The sequence below is a fragment of the Siphateles boraxobius genome, unplaced genomic scaffold (assembly GCF_051911475.1).
Source record: "Siphateles boraxobius isolate OS27281-9 unplaced genomic scaffold, OSU_SipBor_1 7, whole genome shotgun sequence".
NCBI classification, from domain to species: domain Eukaryota; kingdom Metazoa; phylum Chordata; class Actinopteri; order Cypriniformes; family Leuciscidae; genus Siphateles; species Siphateles boraxobius.
In genome coordinates this window covers 11,384,229-11,411,633 of record NW_027509197.1, presented here as the reverse complement: position 1 = coordinate 11,411,633, position 27,405 = coordinate 11,384,229, and the positions used below count along the sequence as shown (strand labels likewise).

Genomic DNA, 27,405 nt, shown 5'->3' with positions numbered 1-27,405 from the left:
ACAGTAATCCATTTTAAAGTGCTTTTTCATTTTCATCTGTGTAAATGAATTCTACCCCTGCAGGGATATGCACATTTATTTCAAAAATGGAAAATTGTGTTTTGCATCACAGAGCTACTTGAGCATGTTTTGTCTTTATTGCTGCCGCAAACCCGCCAGTAACTAGTTCACATAATTTAATATGTTTCACCCTAAGCCTCGAAGGCATCTGTGTTCTTTGCCATCTTCTTTTTTTTGTGTTCCAGAAAAATGGACACATACACATGTTTGACTTCAGGAGCACAACATTTATGGTTATCAGTACTGTACAAACACATGCTTAGGAATAATAATAATAATAATGGTCAACATCAATTTAATTTACATACAGAGCTCCACTTGAAGTCTTCATCTAATAAATTAGAAATAAATTATTACAAATGACTATCAATGGGACAATTCAAAAAGACAATTCTTCAGCACAGAGATGTAACGTGATTAGAAAAAAAAAAAAGAAAAAAAATTCAAAGCACTAGCAATACTACAGAATTGGATGTAAGCATATATACATTCAGACAATGTACAAAATTTACAAGAGAGCCAAGCTGTCACTTTACAAGACACGGTAAACAGAGAGGAATTTAAGCCTTTGAGCCCTTTCACTACTTCAGAGTGAGAAAAAAGATTAGACTTTGACTCTTCATTGCTCCCACAGCCCTGATAAACATAGAGGGGAAACGGAGTGTGAAATCACCCTGCATCCAAATATGAAGGTAAATCAGAAATTAAGACTTGACTTTCAGACTCACAGTATAACAAATGCTTTCACGCACATACAACACCCTCTGCATATACACACACTCTGTCTATATCTCTCCTTTTCATGCTTTATACAAACTCAGAAATACACAATCTTTTTCTGAGAAGTCCACAATTGTAAATCTCTTCCCGCCTTCTTAGGCATCTTTCATTAATCCCTTTCAAATCTCTCTCATAGTAGACAAGGACACTTTTAAATCATCCACACAAAACCCTTAGTGTTCACAGTTTCATCGTTGGGGCTCCTCTCGATTCCACAGCCCCTGATATTTAACTGGGAGCAAACCAAACAGTCTCTAGATACTTTTAACTGCGCCTTAAATGGATACAACATGTTAAAAAAATTATTTCAAGAGCAATGGGGGCACTTTCCCCACATGCATTGGCTAACAAAGATAAATGCACAAAACATTTCAGTATATGCTTGTGTAATCGGCTCAGATTGAACAGAGATTGTTTTCACCATACACAGTTCGACAGAATTTGTGTAGGCCCTGACACAGAGCAGATAAAGCCATTTAAAACAGTTATAAAGAGATAAACACTTCCCTGCCCGTACTGTAAACAATGTTTTCTGAAACATTTTTAAAAGGTCAGAAATTAACAGGAAGTTAAAATCTGTCAACTGGATATGCGAATAGTCTGTCTAGTATGTGCCGTGCATGTTTTATGACAGTTTAGTCGCTTAAAAGCCAAGGCCGTATTTGGTCCCGTAATGGATCTCTTTTGAAATGGCTGCTGTCGTAATGAGAACATTCTTCTCGGACAGAGTGAAACAACAGCCTAATTATGGGAAGAAGAGCCTCGGAGGAGCAGACACACATACCACAACCATCTTCAGCAATATAAAATGGAGTTAATTGCAAGAGAACAGAGCCCTACATTGTTTTGTAGGTAAACGGTCCATTTGCTGCAACTTTCATGGCATTTGAATAAAATAAAAAAAACATGGGAATACAGCAAATCCATTTGGGTATGAAAATCCCGTCAGCCATTTAGACGGCTGAAGTAACCACATGCTCTAGATTTGATCCGGCCGCAAAGATCTCGGAATGGTTTGTTCAGTGCAATTTGTGTTCCAGTAGAAGATCAGCCTCTCACTGCGGGGCCTGTATGGGCTGTTAGGGGCACTTGGGAGCCATAGTCATAGTTCAAATCTACAACATGTGAGCCGCCCATAAACTTGCCATGAGAGTAGACCCTCCTGTCAGTACGTCTGTCACGGAAGTTCTGGATGTAACTCTAAAAGAGAGAGCGAACATGTAACCAATCTCTGATTAATTGTAAAGATAAGCATAGAGATTCATATGTCAGGTTTTGCAGATCTGGTTTCAAGATAATGTCAACTGGCAGATGGATTTGTGGCAAGAGAGACAAACGCTTACCGGAGAAAGCACATCTCCATCGAAGCGGCGAATGGTGTTGGGTTTCCGGCGGTGTGTGGGCTCTGGATGCTGGAGTTTGGGTGGAGGGTTGGGGGGATGAGGGATGGTCTGAGGGGGGTGGTGGTACTTCTGTTGCTGTGGCGGCTGTTTCTGTGGCTTTTTCTTCTTTTTCTTTCCGCACTCCTTTCTCACTTCCTTTTGACGAATTCGCATTAACTGCACTCGTCTCTGCTGGTGATTGATGAAGACTTTAGGAAGAAGAAGAGGAAGGAATTAGGTGTGGGAGAAATGTTCTTATTTGGCTTTAGTACATCAGCTCACAACTGCAAAACAGAGGCGTTATTCTACGCACTAAAGACACTATGCTGTGTGTACTGGCTGGGTTTTCTCAAACAGTGGTCCAAAGCCAAGCTGATAAACAAACCGTTGAGTGTTTTGACACATTCTCCTCTGCACAGGGCTAAATCGACATTCTGTTCTCTGTCATTATTAAAAACAGACGGATTATTTTTGCCCATTCAGTCACTCTGTTGTGCCTCAACAGCTTCGTGGCCCATCTGTCAGGGAATTCATGTAATGATCCTTCTCTCTTGCTCTCCCCCTCAGAAAACACTCCTCCCACTCTCGTCTCTATTCTTCGGCCCCTTCCTCATCACATCCCCCTCCCCCATTCCACCAAACAAGGGCTCAGCTTGTAACCATGGCAACCACCCCAGCGCAGTTCACTGTCTGCTTTCCCAGTGTGCGCTTTAATTCAGAATCTCAGCATAACGTTTTTGTTTAGCCTTGCACTGACAAGGAAAAGTAAAGTATATGTACTTTTAATAGAGAAATATTCAAGGTCCTGTCAATGTCTGGCAATATCTTACTTCCCTAACTTCACACAATTCTGTGTGGCCTCATCAGTCATAGAGAGTGTGACTTCTACCTCTAAATTTCATGCATACCCTCGTGCAGTGCTAAAGATGTTGGTGGTTGCTTTCTACAAGACAGTGATGAAGCAGTTTAAAGTCCCCATTCATGGATTTCAGGTCAGGCCTTCCCATTGAGGCACTCTGAGACTCTATGGGAGCCTGTATGGAGGGTACAGCTAAGCCAGTCTGATCTCCACAGGATCACTACCACTGGAAGTAATTAACTAAGACATCCATAAATAGATAACCACCAAAAACCTCACTCACCCCTAAACTCCAAGGATACACAAGGGGGGATTTCAGAAAGACACCTTGTTTTAATGAAGTCCATGTAGGGACATCCTCTTAAAGGGATAGATCACTCAAACATCTAAATTCTGTCATCATTTTCTCCCCCTCATGTAGTTCCAAACTCATAGGGCTTTCTTTCTGCTGCAGAACATAAAATAAGATATTTTGAATGTTTCGGATTCTTCTGTTCATATTATGAAAATCAATCTCCACAACTTTAAAGATCCAAAAAGGACATACTGTAAAGGTAGCATGAAATTAATCCATATGAGTCGACTGGTATATTCAAAGTTTTCTGACACACAGATCGAAATTGAAACCTGTACTCACTTCTTTTGGGGCTTGAAAGTTATGGACCCCACTGAATTTCATAATAAAAAAAATAAAATAAAATACAGTTGGAAATTTTCAAATTTCTAATTTCTAAGTTTGAATTAATGACATGAGACTGAGAAAATAATGACAGAATTTTATTTTTTGTGTGAACTGTTTCTTTATAGGAACAAATGGTAATGTTACTGTCACACCAGGGGTGTCCAATCTTCATCCTGAAGGGACACTGTCACTGTCCTGCAGAGTTAAGCTTCAATCTAGGCTTGCTGCGATAGTTGGTGTTGCCGGTGTTACCGGTGTTCAGCCGCAACACCGGTTAAATCACTTGCCTCCACCGTCGGTTTGATTGTTCATAGTAATAAAACTAATTTAGTTCAGTTAGAGAACAGACACTACTAGGGATGCATCGATACCACTTTTTCCAGAACTAGTCAAATACCGATACTTTCATTTCTGGTACTTGTCGATACCGATACCTGTATTTTCACTGCATTTGTAATTTTTTTATATATTGTTAGAGAAACCATAAGAATATGAATCATATTAGTTTGCTTAAATTGCTTAGCAAATATATATTTACTTTAGTTATTTTCACGCTTAATTAAGACTGCTAAAATGTATTGTATGACTTTCTGTTACTTCAGTTCATTCTATTGCTCTATCATATTTTAACTTTCGTTACTTGTTTTTGAAGTGCATCCACTAGGTAGTGAACTTTTTTTTTTTAGCATTTTGCACATGCCCTGTTGTCGGTGATCACACAAAAATCTGTGCTGATGACGTAATTTAGGTCACGTGAACTGTCCATGAGCCGGAGCGGAAAGCGGACAAGACAAGTATACTTTTGGCTTGAGCCACAGTTTTGTCCCTTTCACTATATTTTTCACATGTTGCCAGACTTACCTTCTGTGTGTGAATATCCTTCAGCCGTGACCTTCCACTGAATAAGAACACCCAGCAGCGCCAGCACAGGCCAGACTCCCATGACCACCCACGTGAACCAACACACGGGGCGAGGTGGATCCACCTTCACCCTCTCAAAGATATACCGCGTCAAAGCGAAGAGCTCAACAAAATAATCCACAGTCACAGTCACCACAGCTGATCCGAAGACGGCGGTGGAGATGGTGGTGAAACAGCGCTGCCACTGCAAAGTGAGCACAGCAAACAGCATGCCCGAACCCAGCAGCACACCCAGGGGAAGCCACACTGTCCTCGGGTGGTAAAACTCCTCCAGAACCACCAGAGAGGCGAGGGCGACCAGTAAACCCAGGAGAAGTCCAACCATGAAAAGCCCCACGCTGCGGACCAGCATAGTGACCAATCCACACAACGTGCCAATGCCCAGGCCGATGCCTACACTAGCCTCCACACTTAGTTGAGTATCCATGACCCTCTCCTTATAGCAGAGCATGAAGATGACGATGGAACCAAACATTAGACCCGTGAGGAACATTACGGCCTTGAAGCAGCGGTACCCTACAAGTGAAGAGGGGTGCAGAGGGGAGGAGCAGGTGGGAAAAAAAGAGATAGTTTTGGAAGAGAACATGATATTATTATCAAATAATCAATAAGAATAGTAGTACATATTAGGGCTTGGAAATAAAACAATCATAAAAGAGCATCGCAATAAAATACTTGTTGATAACAATGATAATCTGTGGACATTTTTACTCAATATGGATAATTCAAACAGCCCATCACACACAGCAGAAATAAACACGAAAGTCAGTCAGTTTTCGGCTTGCATGTCAAAGTACACGTCCATTTCCTACCATAAAGTCTATGCAACAGGTTAAGAAAACTCTGGAAGGCTAATTTGTAACATTTAATTTGAGAAAGGCTATAATCAAATACACACTGGGACTAAGAAAGTCTTCACAACAAAATTATGATTATATGGCATATAATATATAACTATTGTATGCAATTAGTATATTACTATTGTATATTAAAAAGCGCTTTATGTAATTTCCTGTAATATTACTATTACAATTTTTTTAAGAAGTACTTTTTTGTGCAGCATCTTACTTTAATGCAATGGTTTGTTGAAAATTAATTGTTATACTTTCATTTGAATAGATTTTAAAAGATGAATTAAATTGTTTAAATTTAACAAATTAATTTAATTCTAAATAATTGTTGAAGATAAATCTGTATTAAATAATAAAAATAAAAAATAAAAAAAAGAACAGATTTCAAAGATTACATTAAAAGATAGCTTATTCTGTTGAGTTTGTACTTGTGGACTCCATTTCCTTGTCCGTTACTGGTATAAAATGAATATTGTGATGAATGATATGGGGCAAAAAATATGTTGAGAAATGTTTTTGGCCATATCGCCAATACATTCAACAAGACCGTAGTCGGTCGCTGGACCTATTTTTAGAGATGCAGACAATCATTCCTGAAACAGGTCTACTTGAAATCCTAGGCATAAACATTTTATTCTGAAACATTTAAGTGGGATCACCAGAATTGCATTGGGTAAAGGTATTTGATGCTCTGTGCCATTAATGTCCATTCCGTTGCTACAGTTACTGTAGAAAAAGTAGCTTTTAAATCAACTGGAGCCTTTCAAAAAGCATTGTGCTTTTCACTGAGAGGTTATCTCCTTTCAAATGATGCAATTAAAAACTGTCGATAATGGCCCAAATTGGCAGCAGAAGAGCAAGAGGAATACATAACATGTTTTAACATTTTAAGTCACATTGGGGCCTGAATGCCACAGAGAGAAGCAAGTCTATATGCTGCTGTTTGTCACAGCTAAGATGTCCTCGATCCTCTCTCTCTTTCTCTTTCTCTCTCTCCTAGCAAGTAATGGGTAGTGAAAGCAAATTTCACAGTCAAGTGAAAGTGATAAAGCTTATCTAATAGTGAGGGACATAGATTTGTCACCCTTGTCTGGTTGTCACATTCAGATGGATATTATGTGAATTAAATTTGGCAATAACAACCACAGCTGAAACGATGTTTGTGTTAACGAGACAAAAACATACCCATGCATGCAAGTCATGCCAGAATCTGGGCTCGTTCTGAGTAATACTAATGTAAATCTGCGTTTCTCCTGATCTACTGTCTGCAATCTTCTAAATATAATCAGTTAATTCATCCTTTGCAACCTACCGAAGAAGCAGTAGATGATGCCAAAGAGGCAACACATGGAGCAGACGACAGACGGGACAACCTCATAGCGCCGTTCAATGTCCTCATCGCAGTTGAACAGACGCTCTGGACTCCCATCTTGAGAGGGTGGGGAGAGCTTAAAGGCCAGAATCTGGGCAGTGGACGTCATGCTGTCAGTGTGTGTTAGAGAGTGTAACGTATCTTTACGGGTGCCGAGGAAACAGGGAAAGTGGGGTCATGTGGAAGGTAGAGGGTGCAGAGAAGGTTCCCATCCACAGCAATTTGCCTGTTCAAAGAGATAAGAAGAAGATGTGCAGATATTAACTCATGAGAGTCAGAGACAGTTTGACTTTACTTGTCAAAATAAATATGGCATCAAATTTAAAAATTCTCTTTGTGACAACAACATCAGACAGTCCAATGCCAGACAGCTGTCTGAATCCATTCAACTCTTGCGTCAAGTCATATTTTCACTTCATTTAGTCGTATAGACTCTTTTCACTCATTAAAATATATAGTGGCATTGCCTGACATTTTAAAAACTCAAATTTGCTATGGATAAATAACCTCTAGCGTCAACACACGGGCAAAAAAGAGCCCTCAAAAGCTTGTTCAAACTGCCTCAGTACACATAATCAGAGAGAAAAAAAAGTAGTATAATTGTAATCTAAAACTAAAGAGTGCTTTATATTAATTCAGTGGATGTATGCGCTGCTTTAGTTGACAGCAATTTAATTTGCTAGAGTGTACTTCAAAGAAGTATGGTGAGTACTTGTTAATGCACAGGCCCAAAGGACAGAACAAAATATTCATGTTTTACAAAATATTAATTTAAGGATTTCCACAGAACTCCTTCTTCATTTTACATTAATCATCCTAACACAAAAGACTACATCTCTTTGTCAATGAGAGAGTTTGCTTACTTAAAAAAAAAAAATCTACAACAAAAGTCTCCATTACACCATTCATGGTCCATTACTTCAATATGGTTGAAGGGGGAAAACTGCCTGAATTAATTTAATGTAATGTAGGTTCCCTCTACGATTCAGAAGCTAGGCAATATACTATATATATTTATTTTTCATAGGATTCCAATAGGGTTTAGTGCCTTTTGGGATGGTAATTTAATTGCTGAGGTCTGAATCACAAAGCTAAATATTTCAGGCAACCTTTTTGATTCAGACATCAGGCAAATATATTGCAATCCCAAACTGCAACAAACCCTGCTGGAATGCAATGAATAGAAGTATACATTTTGAATGAATTTAATATTGGTACAGGAAAGCTTTCAAAAAACATCTCTACTACTTTCAAAAACACGTGTAATCTCTCTCTAGTCGTGCTTTGATGGTGGCTTGAAATTACATTTTCCAACTTAAAAATCTGTTGAATGCAGGCCAAGACAAAAATTATTATGCCGCTACACATACCTTTGACTTAAACTCTGGGGTATTCATTAGTCAGATTCAAACTAAAATCTCTCAGATATTTGACATACACTTAAACTTGTCCTTTGGAAACAAATACTTCATTAATGAACGTTGACGTTATTTTCATCAGTGACTAAAAAGCTGAACTGAAAAGTCAGGCAGTGCTTTTAATACATTAATGTAAATGTAAAAGCACCATTTCCAGCAACACCAGTAATGTTTATTTACATCATGACACATATTTCAGAACAGTATAGTTCTTCAACTCTGTGCTAGAATGCTAGAGGTAACCTCATATCGGCAGATTCGGCAATGAAGCTAGAGATTATTAATGCAAGTCGTTTGCTACACGCAAGAGAACTTTTGTGTTATGAGAGATTCTCCAGTGCAAATGAATGTCGTTTAGTGCGAGAAATGCTATAGAAAACAAAGCCTTTATACAACTGGGATAAAAATACCTCACTTCCTGTCTGTTGTCATAACAGCAATGTAATTCTGGGATGCTACAAGTTATACACCACTTAGCTGAGATCAGGGAGAGCGACCTGCCACCATGGCAACAGCCTGAGAACCAACCAATGTTTAAGCATGCCTAACAGTTTCCCAGTGCTGGCGAGTTCTCTCTCCCCCTTAAGGAAACCCCAACCCTTCTGCACCCAAGACGTGCAAATAACAACCTGGCCCACTTAGGAAGATATAGGAAGAAAAAGAGAGAAATCAAGGAAAAGTGATCAGAAGACCAAAACAAAACCAGCTTAAGCTGATATCTCTGATTGGGAACAACTAGCTGGTTTCTGCTGGTCCAAGCTGTACTGTATGTGTGATGGCAATGTTACTTGATCTAACTCTGTTCTTTTGCTTTCGCAGAGTAAAAGAATTGTGGACAGAAGATTGGATGATTTTATTTTTTTATCCACACCTTAGTGAATTGTTAATACATTTACAATTCAAATATAGAATCATTTTTTATGTAAAATGATGTCTGTCAATATTATTGGCTTATGTTCAGATATTTATAGTTAACACAATACCGGTAATGCTTCACAAATGAATTGTAGTCATGTTAAAAAAATACTTAAAAAGTAAACATTACTCAGTATTTTAAATGAGATAATATTAGCATTGAAATGATAGTGTTTTTTATTAATGTTACTTAAGAAACTTTCACAAAGCATGAGCATAATTTACTTGAAACAAAGTAAACTTTACTTGCGAATTTCTAATTAAATTCACAAAGAATTGTGTGTAGCCTTTGCTTGAAAACATGCTGTTTAATTTAAGAATTTCTGGGTGAAATTTGTTTCCTAGCTTTTTTCGAGCACTTTAATTCTTTCAGTGTAGTTTAACAGTTTGGATGAACCCAGCTACCAGCTGGTTTTGAAACATGCAGACTGGTCAACCAGCCATTGACTAGCCTTGACCAACTAATGGCTAACCTGGACCAGTTAATAACCATCTTGGATCACCTAGAAACCAGCTACTAGTTCAAAACTATCAGCTTATCAGCTTGATTTTCCAGCAGAGAAAAAGAGAAACAAGATCGGGGGGGAATAGATATAGACGACGAGAGAGCGAGAGAGAGATCATTTTATTAAGCCATGTTTGCCTTCATCCATGCATGGGTAAACTTGCAGCACAGTTCAGACAGGCTTGTGTTACAACAAGGAAAAAGAAATCGATCTGGACCAACACTCCACAACTCTCAGCACTCAGGGGGAAAATTCATCACTTGGATGGAGAGACAGAAAAGGATAACTTTACATGAAATTTCACCACTGGAACAGCCTGAGAAAACCACTTTCAGGTATTACTCAATCTTCATGCAAAGAGCATTATTCACCACAAACAGCCTGTGAAGAAAAGAAGCTGTCTTCAACCTCTTTCCAATACTAAAAAAAACTAAAATCTCTGTTGTTCTCTGTCTACCTTCTGATGATACCTTCGGTACGTCCCACTGCACTTCAGATCATGGGCAACGAGTCGTTGTCTGCCTCAGGTGTAGATGTCAGTCATGATGTAGAACAAAAGGCTCTATTGAGCTTGCGACTTCACATGAATATTTTAAACAGACCGTCAAAAGGCCCGCAGAGAGAATGTCAGCTCGACCTGTGTATATATTATGCACGCGGTGTGTACTGTATGTGCCCTGCTCATTAGATGGAAAATGGCAGATCAATGTAAACAGCAGCCCAACTGAACAATAACAGACAATATGATGGGCTCGAGTACAGCCTATAGAGACTGTCTCTGAAACTAGCTGCCTTGCTCGAGAGCACAAAGAACGACTTGGGATAAAAACCAGAATGTGAAAAGCCCAGATCTATGCTACAAACAGACAACTGTAACAGCAGCCACTATAGGTAATTGGTGATCTTGAAAATCCCACTATGCACATCGGCAAGATTCACAAATGACAGAATAAGGTTAACACCAATGTCATTTACTCACCTTCATGTAACTCCAAACTGTATGACTTCCTTTTTTCTCTGGAACATTAGAGAAGATATTTTGAGAAATGTCTTGGAAGTCAATGGTCACCGAAACATTCTACAAAATATCTGGCATCCCACAGAAGAAAGTAAGTCAAACCAGTTAAAAAACTGAAATTTGATTTAACTATGTGTCAATGAAAAATTAGATGACTCTTAATGACAAATCACGTAACACGAGAATGAACCTCAGTGGTTCTCGCACGTCAAGCGAACATGCACACATCCGTTTACCACAACTGATGTGTGAGTTGATGAATGTTTATATGTGAATAGAAGCCTAAATTAAATCTGTTTTAAAGACGAAAATAAAGCGATTGTTTCTTCATAAAATGTTAGACTCAATTCATATGGATTCGTTTTACAATCTCTTTATGAACTTTTTTGAAGCATCAAAGTCTCAGTTGCGTAGCTGTCAATGAAGGGACAGAAAGCTCTCAGAAGTCTAATGGGTTTGGAACGACATGAGGGCGAGTAATTAATGACAGAATTTTCATTTTTGGGTGAACCCAAGTGTATATCCCTTTAAATATACACTTTTCTCAAACTTTTTTTAAAAATTCTGTCATCATTTACTCACCCTCTTGTCTTTCCAAACTTTTATGAATTCATTTCCTCATTGTAACACCAAATTATATATTTTTAAGAATGTTTCATCTGTTTTTGTCCATATTATGAAAGTCAACAAAACTTAAAAATGTATAATTCATCCATATTAATTGACTTGCATATTCCAAGTCTTCTGAAGCAAAATGATCATGTTGTTTGAAACATTTAAAAAAACTTTTTGTTCCTTTTCTTTTTTCTTCAGCAGAACAACATAAAGGCAAATGAATGATTTTCATTTTCAGGTAAACCTGTAGGACTCCAATTTGCATGTGAAATGAATGCAGCGAAGAGCATTGTGGGTTTGTGGTCAGATTCAGTATACGTAGTTGACCCTTTCTGACTCAATAACAGCCTCTTTACAAAACATTAAGCTGTGACAAGATCACAAAATAATCTATGCTAAAATTTGTTGGACTGAAATCAGCAAGAATCTTGCTGAAAATAAACATCAGCTACTATTTCTTTAGACTGGAATCCATTGGAGGGATACTTTTATCATTAGATATTTTATGTTCTAACTGGAACAATACAATCTTATGTATTTAGACATAACTGGATCTATCCTTCTTCCTCATTACTTCAAGATGACAAGTGGCCAAGTTGCTGTACAAGTAGTAGTAGTAGTAGTTGCTGTACAAGGACAAGTAGTCGTTGTTGATGTATTCAAGTGATTCTGAATTCATTAGTAATTTCTGAAAGTTGTGTTGATTTTTGCATTATATGACATCTTTTAAGTAATTCTAAGGTCAATTCTAATTACATTTTATGTGCTAATTTTAGGGGAAAATCTACAGAATGGATTCACGCCAAAATGTTCGCAAAAGTTTTACAGAGTGCTAGCTCTTAATGGTAGCTGAAAACATAATGAAATTAGCCAAAATATTTAATAAAACTTAATGGTAGCTGAAAACATAATGAAATTAGCCAAAATATTTAATAAAACTTAATGGTAGCTGAAAACATAATGAAATTAGCCAAAATATTTAATAAAACAAGGAGCGAGGAATGTGTAGAACTTCGTGAATGAAGGTTGTTTAAACTTGTTCTGTGAGAGCAAATTCTGTGTTGGCCTAGATATTGCTCACATACACATTTATTTCAATCCCACTATGACTGAAACACGTCCAAGAGCTGTAGAAAGAAGCCTCAATAATCCTTCCACACACTACACTAAACTCTGAATAACAACACCCCATTCATTTGCTCCATGCAGAGCACTTGCAGGTGTGAAAGATGGCATCTGACAGGTACAATGTACAGCTCCTGCACCCTGAACAACCACTTACGTCTGGAACGACAGCAAGAGAGCAGATGCCAGCCTACTTTGGGCAATGGAGATAAAGTAGCATCCTACTAAAGTGTCCATTTCTTATCCCGCTGCAGTCACCATGGAGGTGGAGGTCTCCCTAGCAATGGTTGCCAGGTTAAAGGGACAGACAGTTGTGTAGAGAAATGTGAGAGGCTGAATGGAGGGGTGGGTGAGCGTGCAAGAGAATGAAAGAGAGGAAGGGTGACGGCTTGTGTCAGTGTGAGATAAAGAGAACGGACACGTATATTTGAGAGAGAAGGGTATGTGTGTGTGTGTGTGTGTGTGTGTGTGTGTGTGTGTGTGTGTGTGTGTGTGTGTGTGTGTGTGTGTGTGTGTGTGTGTGAATGAGAGAGAAAAGGGAGTAAGAGTCTATGTGTGTGCGGTTGGACTGAGTGATTTAGCGGACAAGGCGATGGCCTGCTAAACCTCGTTAATCTTGTTGAGAGCTTCTGCTCTAAATTCCATTAGCACTGGACTGGCTTTCTCCTTCTGGTGACCTGAATGATGTTAGCAATGTGATGGGTGTTTGTATGCAATGTGTACATGGTCATGTGCAAACCAATGTGTGTGTCTTTCAGTCTGCCATTCTTCATTTTTGTCTACTGGCGGTCGTCTGACTCGGCTCTAAACAATGACTAACCCTACAGCTGCCCCACTGTGTACCATTCTGAGTCAGAGATGGATACAAACATAGCAGCCAGTCAACTCTATGAACATCATGACTACCATATGCATGCATTAATCAGACTGCACAGATTCTGTGACGTTTTGCATAAAGGATAATTTACTCCCTTATTTGTTCCAAACCCAAAAGACTTTCATCTTCGAAACACAAATATGATTTTTTAAACTAAACCTAAAAGAATTTGGTCCCTCCAATGAAGGTCCATTGCACCAAAACGCAAAGTGTGACGCCTCAAAAAGTTCATAAAGAGATCGAAGAAGAAATCCACTTGTTCGTAATATGAATAAAAACCTAAATGAAATCACTTTATTTTGATGGTACCTTTAACACATTCTGTTGCTGTAACCTTGTACCTACATATAACTCTCATCAGAGTGTTAGTAGAGTATTAGTAGACTGGTAAGGTTAGGGTTAGAATAAGTTGATGTAATTGCAAAGTTACTTATTGTCAGGAGGAGCATCATGATAGAGTTAGCAAATATTAAGATTTACCGAAATCTGTTCATCATATAAATTAATCATGTCTCTCTGGAAGACTTGGATAAAAAACACCTGTTGCACATGGATTTCTTTCCCGTGTCTTAGTTTGAAGCACCAAAGTTTTGGTGAAATGGACTTTGAATGGAGGGACAGAAAACTCTCAGATGTCACTAAAAATATTTTAATTTGTGGTTTGGAATGATATGAGTGTAATGGATGATATCATTTTCATTTTTGTGTGAACAATCCCTTTAATGGTGCTTTTCTCTGTGTGTTTTGGGGAGCACATGGTCACGGCCAATTTACAGTATACAGCATCAACAGACACTTCGTCTGGTTTTTCGCGGTCTGCCTTCTGTCGATTGAACATGTTAAATCAGCGTTTGTCAGGTTCATGGAATGTCTGAGAAGCGACGTACTGTAATCTGGTGATTATTCCCGTTGGTCTGCATCTGTCGGTTCGTCAACTGGTTTGGAACAATAACAGGCCAGGTTTGTTGAATTATTTAATTTGGTGAATTATTCCTTTAAGACTGCTGTGTGTGTGTGTGTGTGTGTGTGTGTGTGTGTGTGTGTGTGTGTGTGTGTGTGTGTGTGTGTGTGTGTGTGTGTGTGTGTGTGTGTGTGTCAAACTGATTATGAGCGTGTGATTATGAGTGCAATCATCATAATCACCACCTTAGAGCCAATAAAACTGACTTCAGATTATAACTGGCCTACTCAATTACACAAGTACAAACCAGCCTTGTACTGTTCGAAATGCTAATAGAGTGGAAGCGTGAAACACACCAATCAAACATTTACCACAAAAAGTATATATATGTGTGTGTGTGTATATATATATATATATATATATATATACAGTGCCTTGCGAAAGAATTCGGCCCCCTTGAACTTTTCGACCTTTTTCCACATTTCAGGCTTCTAACATAAAGATATAAAACTGTAATTTTTTGTGAAGAATCAACAACAGGTGGGACACAATCAGAGTGGAACGAAATTTATTGGATATTTTAAACTTTTTTAACAAATAAAAAACTGAAAAATTGGGCGAGCAAAATTATTCAGCCCCCTTAAGTTAATACTTTGTAGCGCCACCTTTTGGTGCGATTACAGCTGTAAGTCGCTTGGGGTATGTCTCTATCAGTTTTGCACATCGAGAGACTGAAATTTTTGCCCATTCCTCCTTGCAAAACAGCTCGAGCTCAGTGAGGTTGGATGGAGAGCGTTTGTGAACAGCAGTTTTCAGTTCTTTCCACAGATTCTCAATTGGATTCAGGTCTGGACTTTGACTTGGCCATTCTAACACCTGGATATGTTTTTTTGTGAACCATTCCATTGTAGATTTTGCTTTATGTTTTGGATCATTGTCTTGTTGGAAGACAAATCTCCGTCCCAGTCTCAGGTCTTTTGCAGACTCAATCAGGTTTTCTTCCAGAATGGTCCTGTATTTGGCTCCATCCATCTTCCCATCAATTTTAACCATCTTCCCTGTCCCTGCTGAAGAAAAGCAGGCCCAAACCATGATGCTGCCACCACCATGTTTGACAGTGGGGATGGTGTGTTCAGGGTGATGAGCTGTGTTGCTTTTACGCCAAACATAACGTTTTGCATTGTTGCAAAAAAGTTCGATTTTGGTTTCATCTGACCAGAGCACCTTCTTCCACATATTTGGTGTGTCTCCCAGGTGGTGTCAGGGTCTTGCTCTGGCAGCTTTGTCTGTGTTGTCTTTGTTTCATGTCTCTATGTTTGTGTTGTGCTTGAACATATGGTTGTGTTGGTGTTGGCCATGTGCTCCTCTGTTCCTGCCTCCTTGTTTCCCTGTACCACGCCCTCCTGTCTAGTTGAGTCCTCGTTTGTCTGAGTGTTGTCACCTGTTCCTCATATTCTCTGCTCACTTGTTTTCTGTCCTCGTTTACGTGAGTGTGTTCACCTGTTCCTTGTCTAAGTGTTCTCACCTGTTACTCTTGTTAACTCCCTTTATGTGTGTGCTCTTTCCCTCATATGTTGCCAGTTCGTTAGATGTTGTACTTCTGTGCTACATAGTTTGTTTCTTGTGACTAAAGTCTACAGTGTTTTATTTGTAGAAGTATTTTGTTCTTTAGTTCTGCCATCGGTCCTGTCTGTCTTGTCTTCTGTGTCTCTAGTTCCAGTCCTGCTAGCAGAGTGTCCCTGACTGTTTACTCTCTTGGCTTTGGAGGTAGCCTGGTGCTGAGCCTGAGATCCCTGAGTGCCTTGCTGGAGTACTTACAAGTTCCTGTCTGGCTACTGCTAGTATTCTGAGGTCTCATTCTGCTCTGCCATTTCTTCTCTCCAGCTACCAGTTCTCTTGCTAGTTACAAGTGCTGCTCGGTTACTACGGCTAGTTACTACGGCTGTCATTGTGTCTCATCCCTGCCTATTGTTTGGACTGTTCACCTCTCCCAACACATCCTGTCTTCAGTCTACTGTTTGTCAATAAAACCTGTTAACACTCGTTCTGCATTTGAGTCCTCCATCATAGACCCGTTACAGAACGAACTGGCCAAATCAGGACTCAGCAGAATGAGCATCAAGATCCTGCCACCTGCTAACATCCAGGAGCGAATGGCTCGTCATCGTGGTCTCACTGCTCTTCGCCAGGATGGTTTTGAGGTGGGGGGTTTTGCCCAATTCTTTTGGACCATGTCTGTTGGGCTAGATTATAATGACGCTGCTCTCAAGGACATCTTTAACTCCTGCTTGGATGAACCCCTGCCTGCATGGGAGATGGATTCTCTCAGGATTCTGGATTTCTGGGGTTTCTCTAGGTACCTTGGTAATCGAAGTAAGTGGGGAATGCCGCCAAGTCCACCGGAATCTGCTTTCAACAACCACCCTGCCCTTCCTCGCCTGTCTCGTCACATTTATGATCCTCCTCTGGCTTCCACTAAGAAACTAAGATTCAGACGGAATAGGACAGTTCAGTCAACCACAGCTACCCCAGAGTCCGTCAAACCAATCACCATCATCTCTCAGGCATCCAGGTCAGTCCCAGTCACGTCATTTTCTGTTATGCAGGACCCAGTCAAGTCAACCGCTGTCATCTCTCAGACAATTAAGGCAGTTCCAGCCACCTCTGAGTCTGCTGACTTAACCTCTGTTTTCCCAGTAACTACCCAGAGTGTTCCTGTTACTTCAGAGTCTGCTAGGTCTGTTTCAGTCACTGCTGAGTCAACGGTCACTGCTATTCTGCCTGGTTTGGCTGAGTTAGCTGTAGATACTACAGAGGCTGGCCAACACACAGTATCAGCCCGTCGAAGGAGGAAGAAGAGAGAGGCCTGTGCAGAACAGTCTACGATTCTCCATTCTCAAGCTCCAGGTCCAGTGGTTCCTGAGGTATCAATTCCAGTAGAACCATTTTCTAAGCCATTGACTAGTAATGTCATTCCCTCAGAGACAATTTCTCCCAGTCCTGTCATGTTCACAGAGGTCATTCCCAAGCTGCCTGTTGTCATTGCCGCAGAGGCCTTCTCTCAATGTCTTACAAGTCTTGTCAAGTCCCTAGACATTTCTGCCAAGCCTGTCAAGACTGCAGAATGCGAGCCCGCTGCTGTGAAGGCGGTCCCCGAGCCCGCTGCTGTGAGGGCGGTCCCCGAGCCCGCTGCTGTGAGGGCGGTCCCCGAGCCCGCTGCTGTGAGGGCGGTCCCCGAGCCCGCTGCTGTGAGGGCGGTCCCCGAGCCCGCTGCTGTGAGGGCGGTCCCCGAGCCCGCTGCTGTGAGGGCGGTCCCCGAGCCCGCTGCTGTGAGGGCGGTCCCCGAGCCCGCTGCTGTGAGGGCGGTCCCCGAGCCCGCTGCTGTGAGGGCGGTCCCCGAGCCCGCTGCTGTGAGGGCGGTCCCCGAGCCCGCTGCTGTGAGGGCGGTCCCCGAGCCCGCTGCTGTGAGGGCGGTCCCCGAGCCCGCTGCTGTGAGGGCGGTCCCCGAGCCCGCTGCTGTGAGGGCGGTCCCCGAGCCCGCTGCTGTGAAGGCGGTCCCCGAGCCTGCTGCTGTGAGCGTTGCTCCAGAGAGCGCAGTCCCTGTGCACGCCAGCGCAGCCCAGGAGGGCGCTCCTGAGTCAGTCCCAGAGCAAGCCAGCGCAGCCCAGGAGGGCGCTCCTGAGTCAGTCCCTGTACCTGATTCCAAGACCTTCACCAATCCTGCTAGTCATGTCTTTGCCCCCAAGTCTGTCAAGCCCAGTTGGAAGTCCAGACCAGTTAGGCCAGTTCCTGTGTCCAAGAGTACCTCCTATCAAGTTCCCATTCCTCCCGTCTCACCCTCTGCGTTTCCTGGTTATGGTTCCCCTAAGCCGGCACCTCCTTTGTCAGCCTTGAACTTTTTACCTGGTTCTGTTCCCACCCGCCCTATCCCTCCCTCTGTGTTTCCTGGTCAGTTTGGGACTTCTATGTTTACGCCCCACCCGCCTCCCCAGTTGTTGCCTCCTTGGACTTCTATGCCTGTTTTGGACGCCTAGAGGCGTCCATTACATGGGGGGTACTGTCAGGGTCTTGCTCTGGCAGCTTTGTCTGTGTTGTCTTTGTTTCATGTCTCTATGTTTGTGTTGTGCTTGAACATATGGTTGTGTTTGTGTTGGCCATGTGCTCCTCTGTTCCTGCCTCCTTGTTTCCCTGTACCACGCCCTCTTGTCTAGTTGAGTCCTCGTTTGTCTGAGTGTTGTCACCTGTTCCTCATATTCTCTGCTCCCTTGTTTTCTGTCCTCGTTTACGTGAGTGTGTTCACCTGTTCCTTGTCTAAGTGTTCTCACCTGTTACTCTTGTTAACTCCCTTTATGTGTGTGCTCTTTCCCTCATGTGTTGCCAGTTCGTTAGATGTTGTACTTCTGTGCTACATAGTTTGTTTCTTGTGACTAAAGTCTACAGTGTTTTATTTGTAGAAGTATTTTGTTCTTTAGTTCTGCCATCGGTCCTGTCTTGTCTTCTGTGTCTCTAGTTCCAGTCCTGCTAGCAGAGTGTCCCTGACTGTTTACACTCTTGGCTTTGGAGGTAGCCTGGTGCTGAGCCTGAGATCCCTGAGTGCCTTGCTGGAGTACTTACAAGTTCCTGTCTGGCTACTGCTAGTATTCTGAGGTCTCATTCTGCTCTGCCATTTCTACTCTCCAGCTTCCAGTTCTCTTGCTAGTTACAAGTGCTGCTCGGCTAGTTACTACGGCTGTCATTGTGTCTCATCCCTGCCTATTGTTTGGACTGTTCACCTCTCCCAACACATCCTGTCTACTGTTTGTCAATAAAACCTGTTAACACTCGTTCTGCATTTGAGTCCTCCATCATAGACCCGTGACAGGTGGCTTGTGGCAAACTTTAAACGACACTTTTTATGGATATCTTTAAGAAATGGCTTTCTTCTTGCCACTCTTCCATAAGGCCAGATTTGTGCAGTATACGACTGATTGTTGTCCTATGGACAGAGTCTCCCACCTCAGCTGTAGATCTCTGCAGTTCATCCAGAGTGATCATGGGCCTCTTGGCTGCATCTCTGATCAGTATTCTCCTCTGAGCAAAAAGTTTAGAGGGACGGCCGGGTCTTGGTAGATTTGCAGTGGTCTGATACTCCTTCCATTTCAATATTATCGCTTGCACAGTGCTCCTTGGGATGTTTAAAGCTTGGGAAATCTTTCTGTATCCAAATCCGGCTTTAAACTTCTCCACAACAGTATCTCGGACCTGCCTGGTGTGTTCCTTGTTCTTCATGATGCTCTCTGTGCTTTAAACGGACCTCTGAGACTATCACAGAGCAGGTGCATTTATACGGAGACTTGATTACACACAGGTGGATTCTATTTATCATCATTAGTCATTTAGGTCAAAATTGGATCATTCAGAGATCCTCACTGAACTTCTGGAGAGAGTTTAATGCACTGAAAGTAAAGGGGCTGAATAATTTTGCTCGCCCACTTTTTCAGTTATTTATTGGTTAAAAAAAGTTTGAAATATCCAATAAATTTCGTTTCACTTCATGATTGTGTCCCACCTGTTGTTGATTCTTCACAAAAAATTACAGTTTTATATCTTTATGTTTGAAGCCTGAAATGTGGCAAAAGGTCAAAAAGTTCAAGGGGGCCGAATACTTTCGCAAGGCACTGTATATATATATATATATACACACACACACACAAACACATATATATATGTGTGTGTGTGTGTGTGTGTGTGTGTGTGTGTGTATATATATACACACATACTGTAGCTTCAGCAAGGGGGTTAATATAGCACTCTATGCTCTTGGCACACAATCAAGCTGGGAGGCCCCTTTCACTGACAGGACAAAGGGTTTCTTAGGTTTGTGATAAAAGCTAAAGGGACTTCAAAGAATACATAGCAAGAAAAGTCGAAAGAAAAAAAAGACAAAAAGAAGCAGTGGTATTTCACACTTCTGCTCTGAGAATTCATCATCATCTGTTGTTCATTTATTTTCATTGTTTCATTAAGGGTCCCTTTTCCTCTGATTGCTCTTGATTGTGCTGTGGGTGGATCTGTAATCAATGGGCCTCAGGCACAATCGGTCGTTAGCATGTAAATCTGAGCAAACAAATGAAGTGAGTACATAACGTAATTACGCCAGAGCCGTGGCTTCACATTACATTTGTCCTAATACACATGTGGGGCAAGCATATTCTAATGCACACACACATACAAACAAAACGAGCTTTCAAAAGGGCTGGGTGACCTCTGCCTCTGACTTTGTGTCCAAATCAAATGCTTTGGTGATTTTCTCAGGCTGCTCTTCGGGATGATACAGAGCATCTATTGAGCTATTCTTGGCTTGGCTCTGAACAGAGTCTCTGACAGTCCACTGGAGTAGAAGTGGATAGAGTAAAGACAGGCCTGAGGGAAGAGAGTGTACTATTCGCCATGTAAAAAAATCAAGAAAATAGGTATAAATAGAAAAGAAAGCAGGAACTTTAGAGAAAAAAAAGAACAATTTAATGAGAGATATATGGAGGAAATACATTAAGTGCATCGTTCTCCCTTGCAGCCCCCCCCCAAAAAAAACCTTAGTGAGAAAAAACTTATACTAAGCAGATATAAAAAGATTCTGCCCATAAGAACAGCCCTGTTTTGTGTTAAAATCACATTATTTTTAACAAATCCCGCTTATAAAAACCTCTGAGCTTCTGAGGCTAAAATTGTCACAGAAGGGTGTAATAGAAGAAATCAATGGGGAAAATGAAATTTAGAAATTAAAATTGCAGTTTGTTATAAATTATTTATCTGTGCACATCATTATTTATCCAACACCATAAAGCCTACTATTTGATACGCAAATTTCCCATGCATCTCCTTCAGGTCATGGTCTTTACTGACTTTAATTCATTGATTTACATTACAAACTTTCCTATTACTTTTGGGCCATATACTGTAAGTATCAGCAATTAGTATAAAAATCTGAATAAAAATTAGGTGTTTTTAGAGCAAATCTCAAATCAATTTTCAAATTTCAAAAATATGTATAGTTATAAAGAAAAACATAACAGATAAACAAGTGTAATCACAATAATCTATTCATTGCAAAAATGTCAAAAGCGGTACCAAAAGAATTATATAATATCATTTATATTTTGTGTTTTTGGTGTATTTTATGGTTCTATTATCAGTCAGAGCATTTTGCTGTGAAAACGCCCTTTCACCAAAAACTGAAAATTCTTTCATTATTTACTCACCTTTATGTTGTTCCAACCTTGTATTGTCTTTATATGATATTTTGATATTTTGAAGAGTGTTGGTAACCAGATAGTTGACGGTAGCCATTGACTTTCATAGTATTTTTTCTCAAAATGTTTATTTTTGGGTGAACTATCTCTTTAATGCCACAATTTTAATATTCATAAATAAGGATTTGTACATGTACACCTGTACAGTTCACATGTAAATAATTTACGTTTTAGTGCCGTCAATACATCAGTATTGTGCGTTCCAGTGTCTATGGGAACGTAAGTAAATGTACGCATGGTAGAACCACACTTTACGTAAAAAAATACATACAAATTCTCAAAATCACATTGGGCAAAAGGTTCAATAAACATTTCCATTTAAAGAAAATAGCATTCTGAGATTATTTCACATGCCAGGCTTAACAGGGTTAAATTAATGTGCCATCATAATCGTCAATCTATAACTTCCTTTCCTGTCAATAAAATGAGATCGCAAACCACAATGATCCATTGCCGATGGAAAAAATCAAATCATGCCCTATTTTTTCTTGTTCAAGAAGCCCATACTTTAATGATACAATGCACCAGAAAGAGGAATTAGCCATTTTTGTCACTATTTTATTCTAGCCTTTATTACAACTGATTCAACCAACACCCAAGCCAAAAATCCATTAACATCTTCAACATATAAATCGCCATTTCTCTTTCCTGAACGGATTCCTTGGAAACCTCTGGTGATTTTAGCTGGGGATGAGAGACGAAGATCTAGATAGGCTTTTCTCAGATTAAAGTGTTCTTCCTCAGCCAAGTCCAACATGACGACTACAAATCAACACCAGAGTCTAAGCAAACATTAGCTTAACCGTCATCTGTTGCTTAAACCATCTGCTGACCCATTAAGAAGCTTTGAATTTGGCTCCAACTGAAAAATGAAGTTTTCAGAAAAATTATGCATCATAAATGCAGAGAAGGGAATTTATGAAAGGCTGTATAAAATGATAAAATTACTCCAGTTCAAGCTCACTAACTCATTTAAAAATCTTTTTTGTCCTTTTTTTTCCACTTGAGGGAACATTGTGAAGCCAAACAAAGATAGTCACTCATCTCTCACATCCACAGCAAATAACACAGGGTGTTGCACTAATTTAAACCATAAATCTCATAGCATGGCAGAGGATCAGTAGAAAGATGTATAATATGCACTGGGGAATACTTTGCCTGCTCTTATATCATTACATGACTCACCAAACATCTGCTCTAATGTATCATATGGAGTACACGCTTATAGAAGCATTCAAAGCCAAGGATGTATAAAAGATGAGAGATGTGCCTATGAGACAATTACAATCTGCCAGTATTCTTTCCCACGCACAAAGACATGTTGCTTGCAGAAGGTAGAAAAATGGATTGGAGACAAATACGAGATAAGAATGGAAAGCGATGATCGGTGCAAGAACAGCTCGAACAAAAGAGACAGTGAATGTAATTACAGGACAAAAGGATTACAGACAAACTGCATGGAAATGTCTTACCTCTTGTGAACAGTACACAGTCTATAAATAAAGGTGATTTGTTGGCATTGATGGTTCCATGAATCCTTTCATTGCACTAAGGGTTATTTATCCTGGAAAAGGGGCTCATTAGATGTTTAAAATGTTTAAAAAGGGGGAAAAAATGGTTCTTTTAAGAACTGTTCACTGAAAGGTTCTTTGGAGAACCAAAAATTGGTGCTCTATGGCATCGATGTGAAACGCCCCCTTTGGAACCTTTGTTTTGAAGAGTGTAGCAAAAGTTAATTCTCTGCATCATGAACATCATGGAAAATAGAGCATTTTTCAGAAAATGATTAGAAATGTTTCAGAATTTAATACTTAGTCATGTTGATTGAAACTGATTTTATGATTGGTTTAATTTATCCAGCTTTAAAACGTCTCAAGTGTTGTTGCATGGAGAAACTATAACTGCTTTGCAGAACAGCAGTGAAATGGATTTATCGACTTTCTCTTGCTTTCCCACTCACCTTTGTACATGTCTTTTTCTGTTCCCCCCACTCTTCCCTAACCATCATGGGTTCTACTTTCCGCAGTACCAAAATCTATTCATTCTTTGCATCGCTATCTTTCTTTTGAACTTCGTCGTACACTCTCCCTCAAATCAAATCCAAACATGTTTGGTGTGCTGCAGCCTGACTCAATTAGACATGGATCTCTGAGGGCCACTGCTGCTTCCTCCATCCATCTATTATTACATAATAGTCATCATTACGGAAAACAGCACTTGGCTTTTATACAACTTTACTCTCTTCACAATTTTTCCACCCCACCCATTTTTTAACCTCTCTTTTTCTGCATTGTTTCACACAGCTGTGCTTTATGTCTGAACATTTATATAATTGTATTGTGAATCCTTGAACAAATGAGGACATTTCTTGTTGTAACTCTACTTTTTTTAAATACTATTTTCCTTAAATAGTCATGCTTTCTTGTTTGTGGAGAGAGAAAAAAAGCGTTGTTTCCTTGTTCGCAAATGTTTTATAATGGATGGGTGGTTGGAAAATGGCCAGCCTTAGAATACATTAATTCTATACGGCACATTAGAGGTGTTCAGTAAATCAGTGCAGCAAAAAAGCTTTTAGAACGTTTTTAAGTGTTTTTTTTTATAAAGTCTGTTTTCCATCTTAATATGATAATACTTATAACCTTTTTAATTATTGCCGTGAAATCTCGTTCTCCCCAAAACAGAAATCTGCCAAAAAAAAGTTACATAACACTCATTTACATTCACTACCAAATAAAATGAAGTGAAGGACTTACTTTGAAACAATTTTCATTTCGAAATTGCTAGTACATTTCACGAATTACAAAGAAACAAAAAGAGGATACTCAAACTATCAAGTCTAATCAGGTCTAATCAAGATCCAAGCTTGGTATGGTAACCTCTCTATACAATTAAAAAACAGACTTTCTTACATTGGCCAGACTGCGATTAAAATAGTGGAGTTGAAAGACACACAGGATACTGGCTGATCCTTCTCACATCCTACATCCTGAGTATGTGCTTCTGCCTTCAGGAAGAAGGTATAGAGTGCCCATATGTCGACTCAACTGAACTGGTTTAAAAACTCTTTTGTGCCTGCCTCCATTAGAATCTTAAATGGCAAGGACAAAGCCCTATGCTTGTCTCTGGTTAGCACTGATTATTTAAAATTTATTCTCATTTACTGTTGGTTATTGATATTTATTGCTGGGTTTTGTTCCCCTGTATGGACTGTTTATGTGAGACACATAAGATTTGAAACAATGCAGCGTACTAAGCCCAAGAAAAATGTCCCTAAGGGAGCAAAAAAATTATATTGTATCGTAAGTAACGCATTGAATTAAGCATGACATTTTGCAGTAGAAATGGTATTATACTGAAATGGTATTTTCTTGTAAAACATATACTTCAGTAATCGTCTTTGTTTTATTTGTTTTTTTGTTTTTTAGAGTGTAGAGATAGAAAGCAACCTAATACCAAGAGGATGCAAATTGTTTCAATACATGTGCTCTTATTTAAATATTGTTCCATCTAAATATTGTTGAAATAAGCAGAAATAGATTAGGACTGGGGAAAAACAGGTAAGAAGGCTTGAAGGTTTTCAACACTACACAAAGTGTCTAAACCAAAAGCCTTTTCTGAAAGCCATTTCAAAGAGCAGGATTCAGCTGCAGAAAACATATAGACTAAAAGAGGTGGTAGGCTAAATATCATCAAGATTGTGAATATTGTACTGAGTTCTTTATGATCTTCCAATTATGAATTGACACCTTTTTTCTCATTTTTCAAATGATTGAAGTAATTGACCAGATCTATAAACATCTGGTCAAATCATAAACTGAACACTTCAGACTGGTTTTAGGCCATTTGTGGGTACCATCACAGAATTTTACCTTAGAAGTTGGTTACACAAATAAACGAGTAGGCTAATAAAAGAAGGGGGGACAATGCAAGCACTGTCTAAAATATTAAAGTAGTATAATCCCCTCCAGTATTGTTAATTGTCTATCTAGAAATATTTTACTGGTAAAGTGTGGGTACAGAATCACTGTACAGTGACGCCATAACAAAACAATAAGCGAGTTCCGTCGTGAGACACACGTGACTTGTTCCACAGCTATCGAACGTGATTAATCCCGCTTGTTTTCACGGCGGATACATTAACTGTTTGTGAAAAACGTTTCTCCACAACCAAGCACTAAAGCAGAGTATATCGTGATTGCAGCTTGTTGCTGCTCCCATGACACAGAACTCATCTGTTATGTACACTATAGGAGAAAAACAACACCATATGGGATAATGTATAGGCTACAGCGCGAGAAACAAAAGAACACACAATGGACTGAACAATAGCTCAATAGCTCAACGACTCCGCTGGCAATTTTTTAATTTTTTATCGCGTATAGATGAAAATGGCAGAAAACATCTGTGAGAAAATATTCTTAAAAGCATTTATGTCTTGCACTGCATTTTAACAACGTATGTCCACCGTATTCAAACGCATTGTGGACAAAGGACTGGACAAACCCTCCAACATAGGCAGTGTTTAGCATTACCAGCAATACTCTTGAAAAAAAACTTGAAATATTATTATTTTTTAACAATATATTAAGGTTCGCAAACTTGATTACAATAACAGCGCAAAATATGAATAACAAATGATGTAGATGGGGAAAAATAACAAAACTTACCGTTGTGACAGCTCGAGATTAATGGGTTTAATTGCTTACACGAAGCGCTTATAACTCAGTTTTAGCATCCTTTGTGGCGAAGGTTTTTCCCATTCCGAAGCATTTAGAATCCGGTTTGTGATCTAGTAAGACAGCTGGTGAGTCACGATGTTAAGCCTATAGTAGCCTATGGAACTGGTTCACATGATTTGTTTAAACAAGTCCAGATGCTTTGAAACTGATTCGGGATCATGACAAAACTGCTTTTTTAGTATCCCTCCGGATTTCCTTTCTAGTGTATATCTGTTGGCACTCTGTGTTTTCATTTTGATTCACATGCTCCGTGTCTTTTTGGAGTGTACCATTCGCTTAAAACTGGGGGGAGGTCAGAGCACAAAGGGGCCCTCAGTGAATTAAGCCAAAGTAGCCTATTGTGCACCCCATTCAGTATAGTTTTATTTTATGATCTACTATAAATATTGGATGTGTAAAATTGCATTGTAAACAATGTCACTGTGGCAATGCGATTGCAAACACAGAACTTTATCGTAAGTAAACAACAGTCGTGACAACAAGCTGAAAAGGCTAAAAATTGCTATTCGCAGTTTGTCAAAGTTGTCACAATTTCTGTTTCCTCTGTTGCAACTCCACTGATGTTCTCCCAACGTCACATCCTGAAGCGATATCTCTGCCTTTAAAATTTTAAATTAGCCTACTGTCTGTCTTAGCTAAAAATGTTCCCATTAAGTTATGAACATGCTATTTCTGAAAGTTCTATAAACATTCCAAACGTCTTTTATTTGTTTGTTTGTTTGTTTGTTTTTAAAGTGAACATTAAGGCAACATTCCATTGTATCATCTTGCAAACATTACGGGAACGTTACGACCAACTAAAAATTTTCAGAACGATGTATGAATAATAACGTTTTTGTCCGATTTTGAGAACATCTTTAAAGGCCAATCCTCCTGACCGAACGTTATAATACTGGAAGAACTAGTCAAAGTTCTGACAAATAGGCTACCATTTGATCTGGCTAAAAACAGTCTGGTGTGGTTTATAGTAGATGTGTGAGTATTTGTTTAATTTACATGTCAAAGAAATTAGATTAGTAGCCTAAATAAAGATGTAAACAATTTTGCACTTTTATACGATTTCAACTGAATTATTATAGCCTACAGTAGAGGTGG

At 39.7% G+C, this 27,405-nt stretch overlaps 1 protein-coding gene across 1 annotated transcript; it reads right to left on the bottom strand.

Moving 5' to 3' along the window:
• Positions 1-266: 266 nt before the first annotated feature.
• On the bottom strand, positions 267-26,605 carry tmem198aa (transmembrane protein 198aa). Its single transcript, XM_077215273.1, has 5 exons — positions 26,239-26,605; positions 6,848-7,133; positions 4,625-5,200; positions 2,184-2,431; positions 267-2,040 (listed from the first exon to the last, which is right to left on the bottom strand). The coding sequence occupies exons 2-5, from the start codon at positions 7,014-7,016 to the stop codon at positions 1,888-1,890; spliced, it is 1,146 nt and encodes a 381-aa protein (XP_077071388.1). The 5' UTR covers positions 7,017-7,133; positions 26,239-26,605; the 3' UTR covers positions 267-1,887.
• Between the last annotated feature and the right edge of the window lie 800 nt (positions 26,606-27,405).

What these genes read in the sequence shown, in the direction of transcription:
- tmem198aa (XM_077215273.1), bottom strand. Translation starts at nt 7,016, where the DNA reads ATGACGTCCACTGCCCAGATTCTGGCCTTTAAGCTCTCCCCACCCTCT. An exon ending in AGGATATTCACACACAGAAG is followed by an intron (nt 2,432 to 4,624) that starts GTAAGTCTGGCA and finishes TTCTTCCTAAAG; the next exon opens with TCTTCATCAATCACCAGCAG. An exon ending in ATGGAGATGTGCTTTCTCCG is followed by an intron (nt 2,041 to 2,183) that starts GTAAGCGTTTGT and finishes TCTCTCTTTTAG; the next exon opens with AGTTACATCCAGAACTTCCG.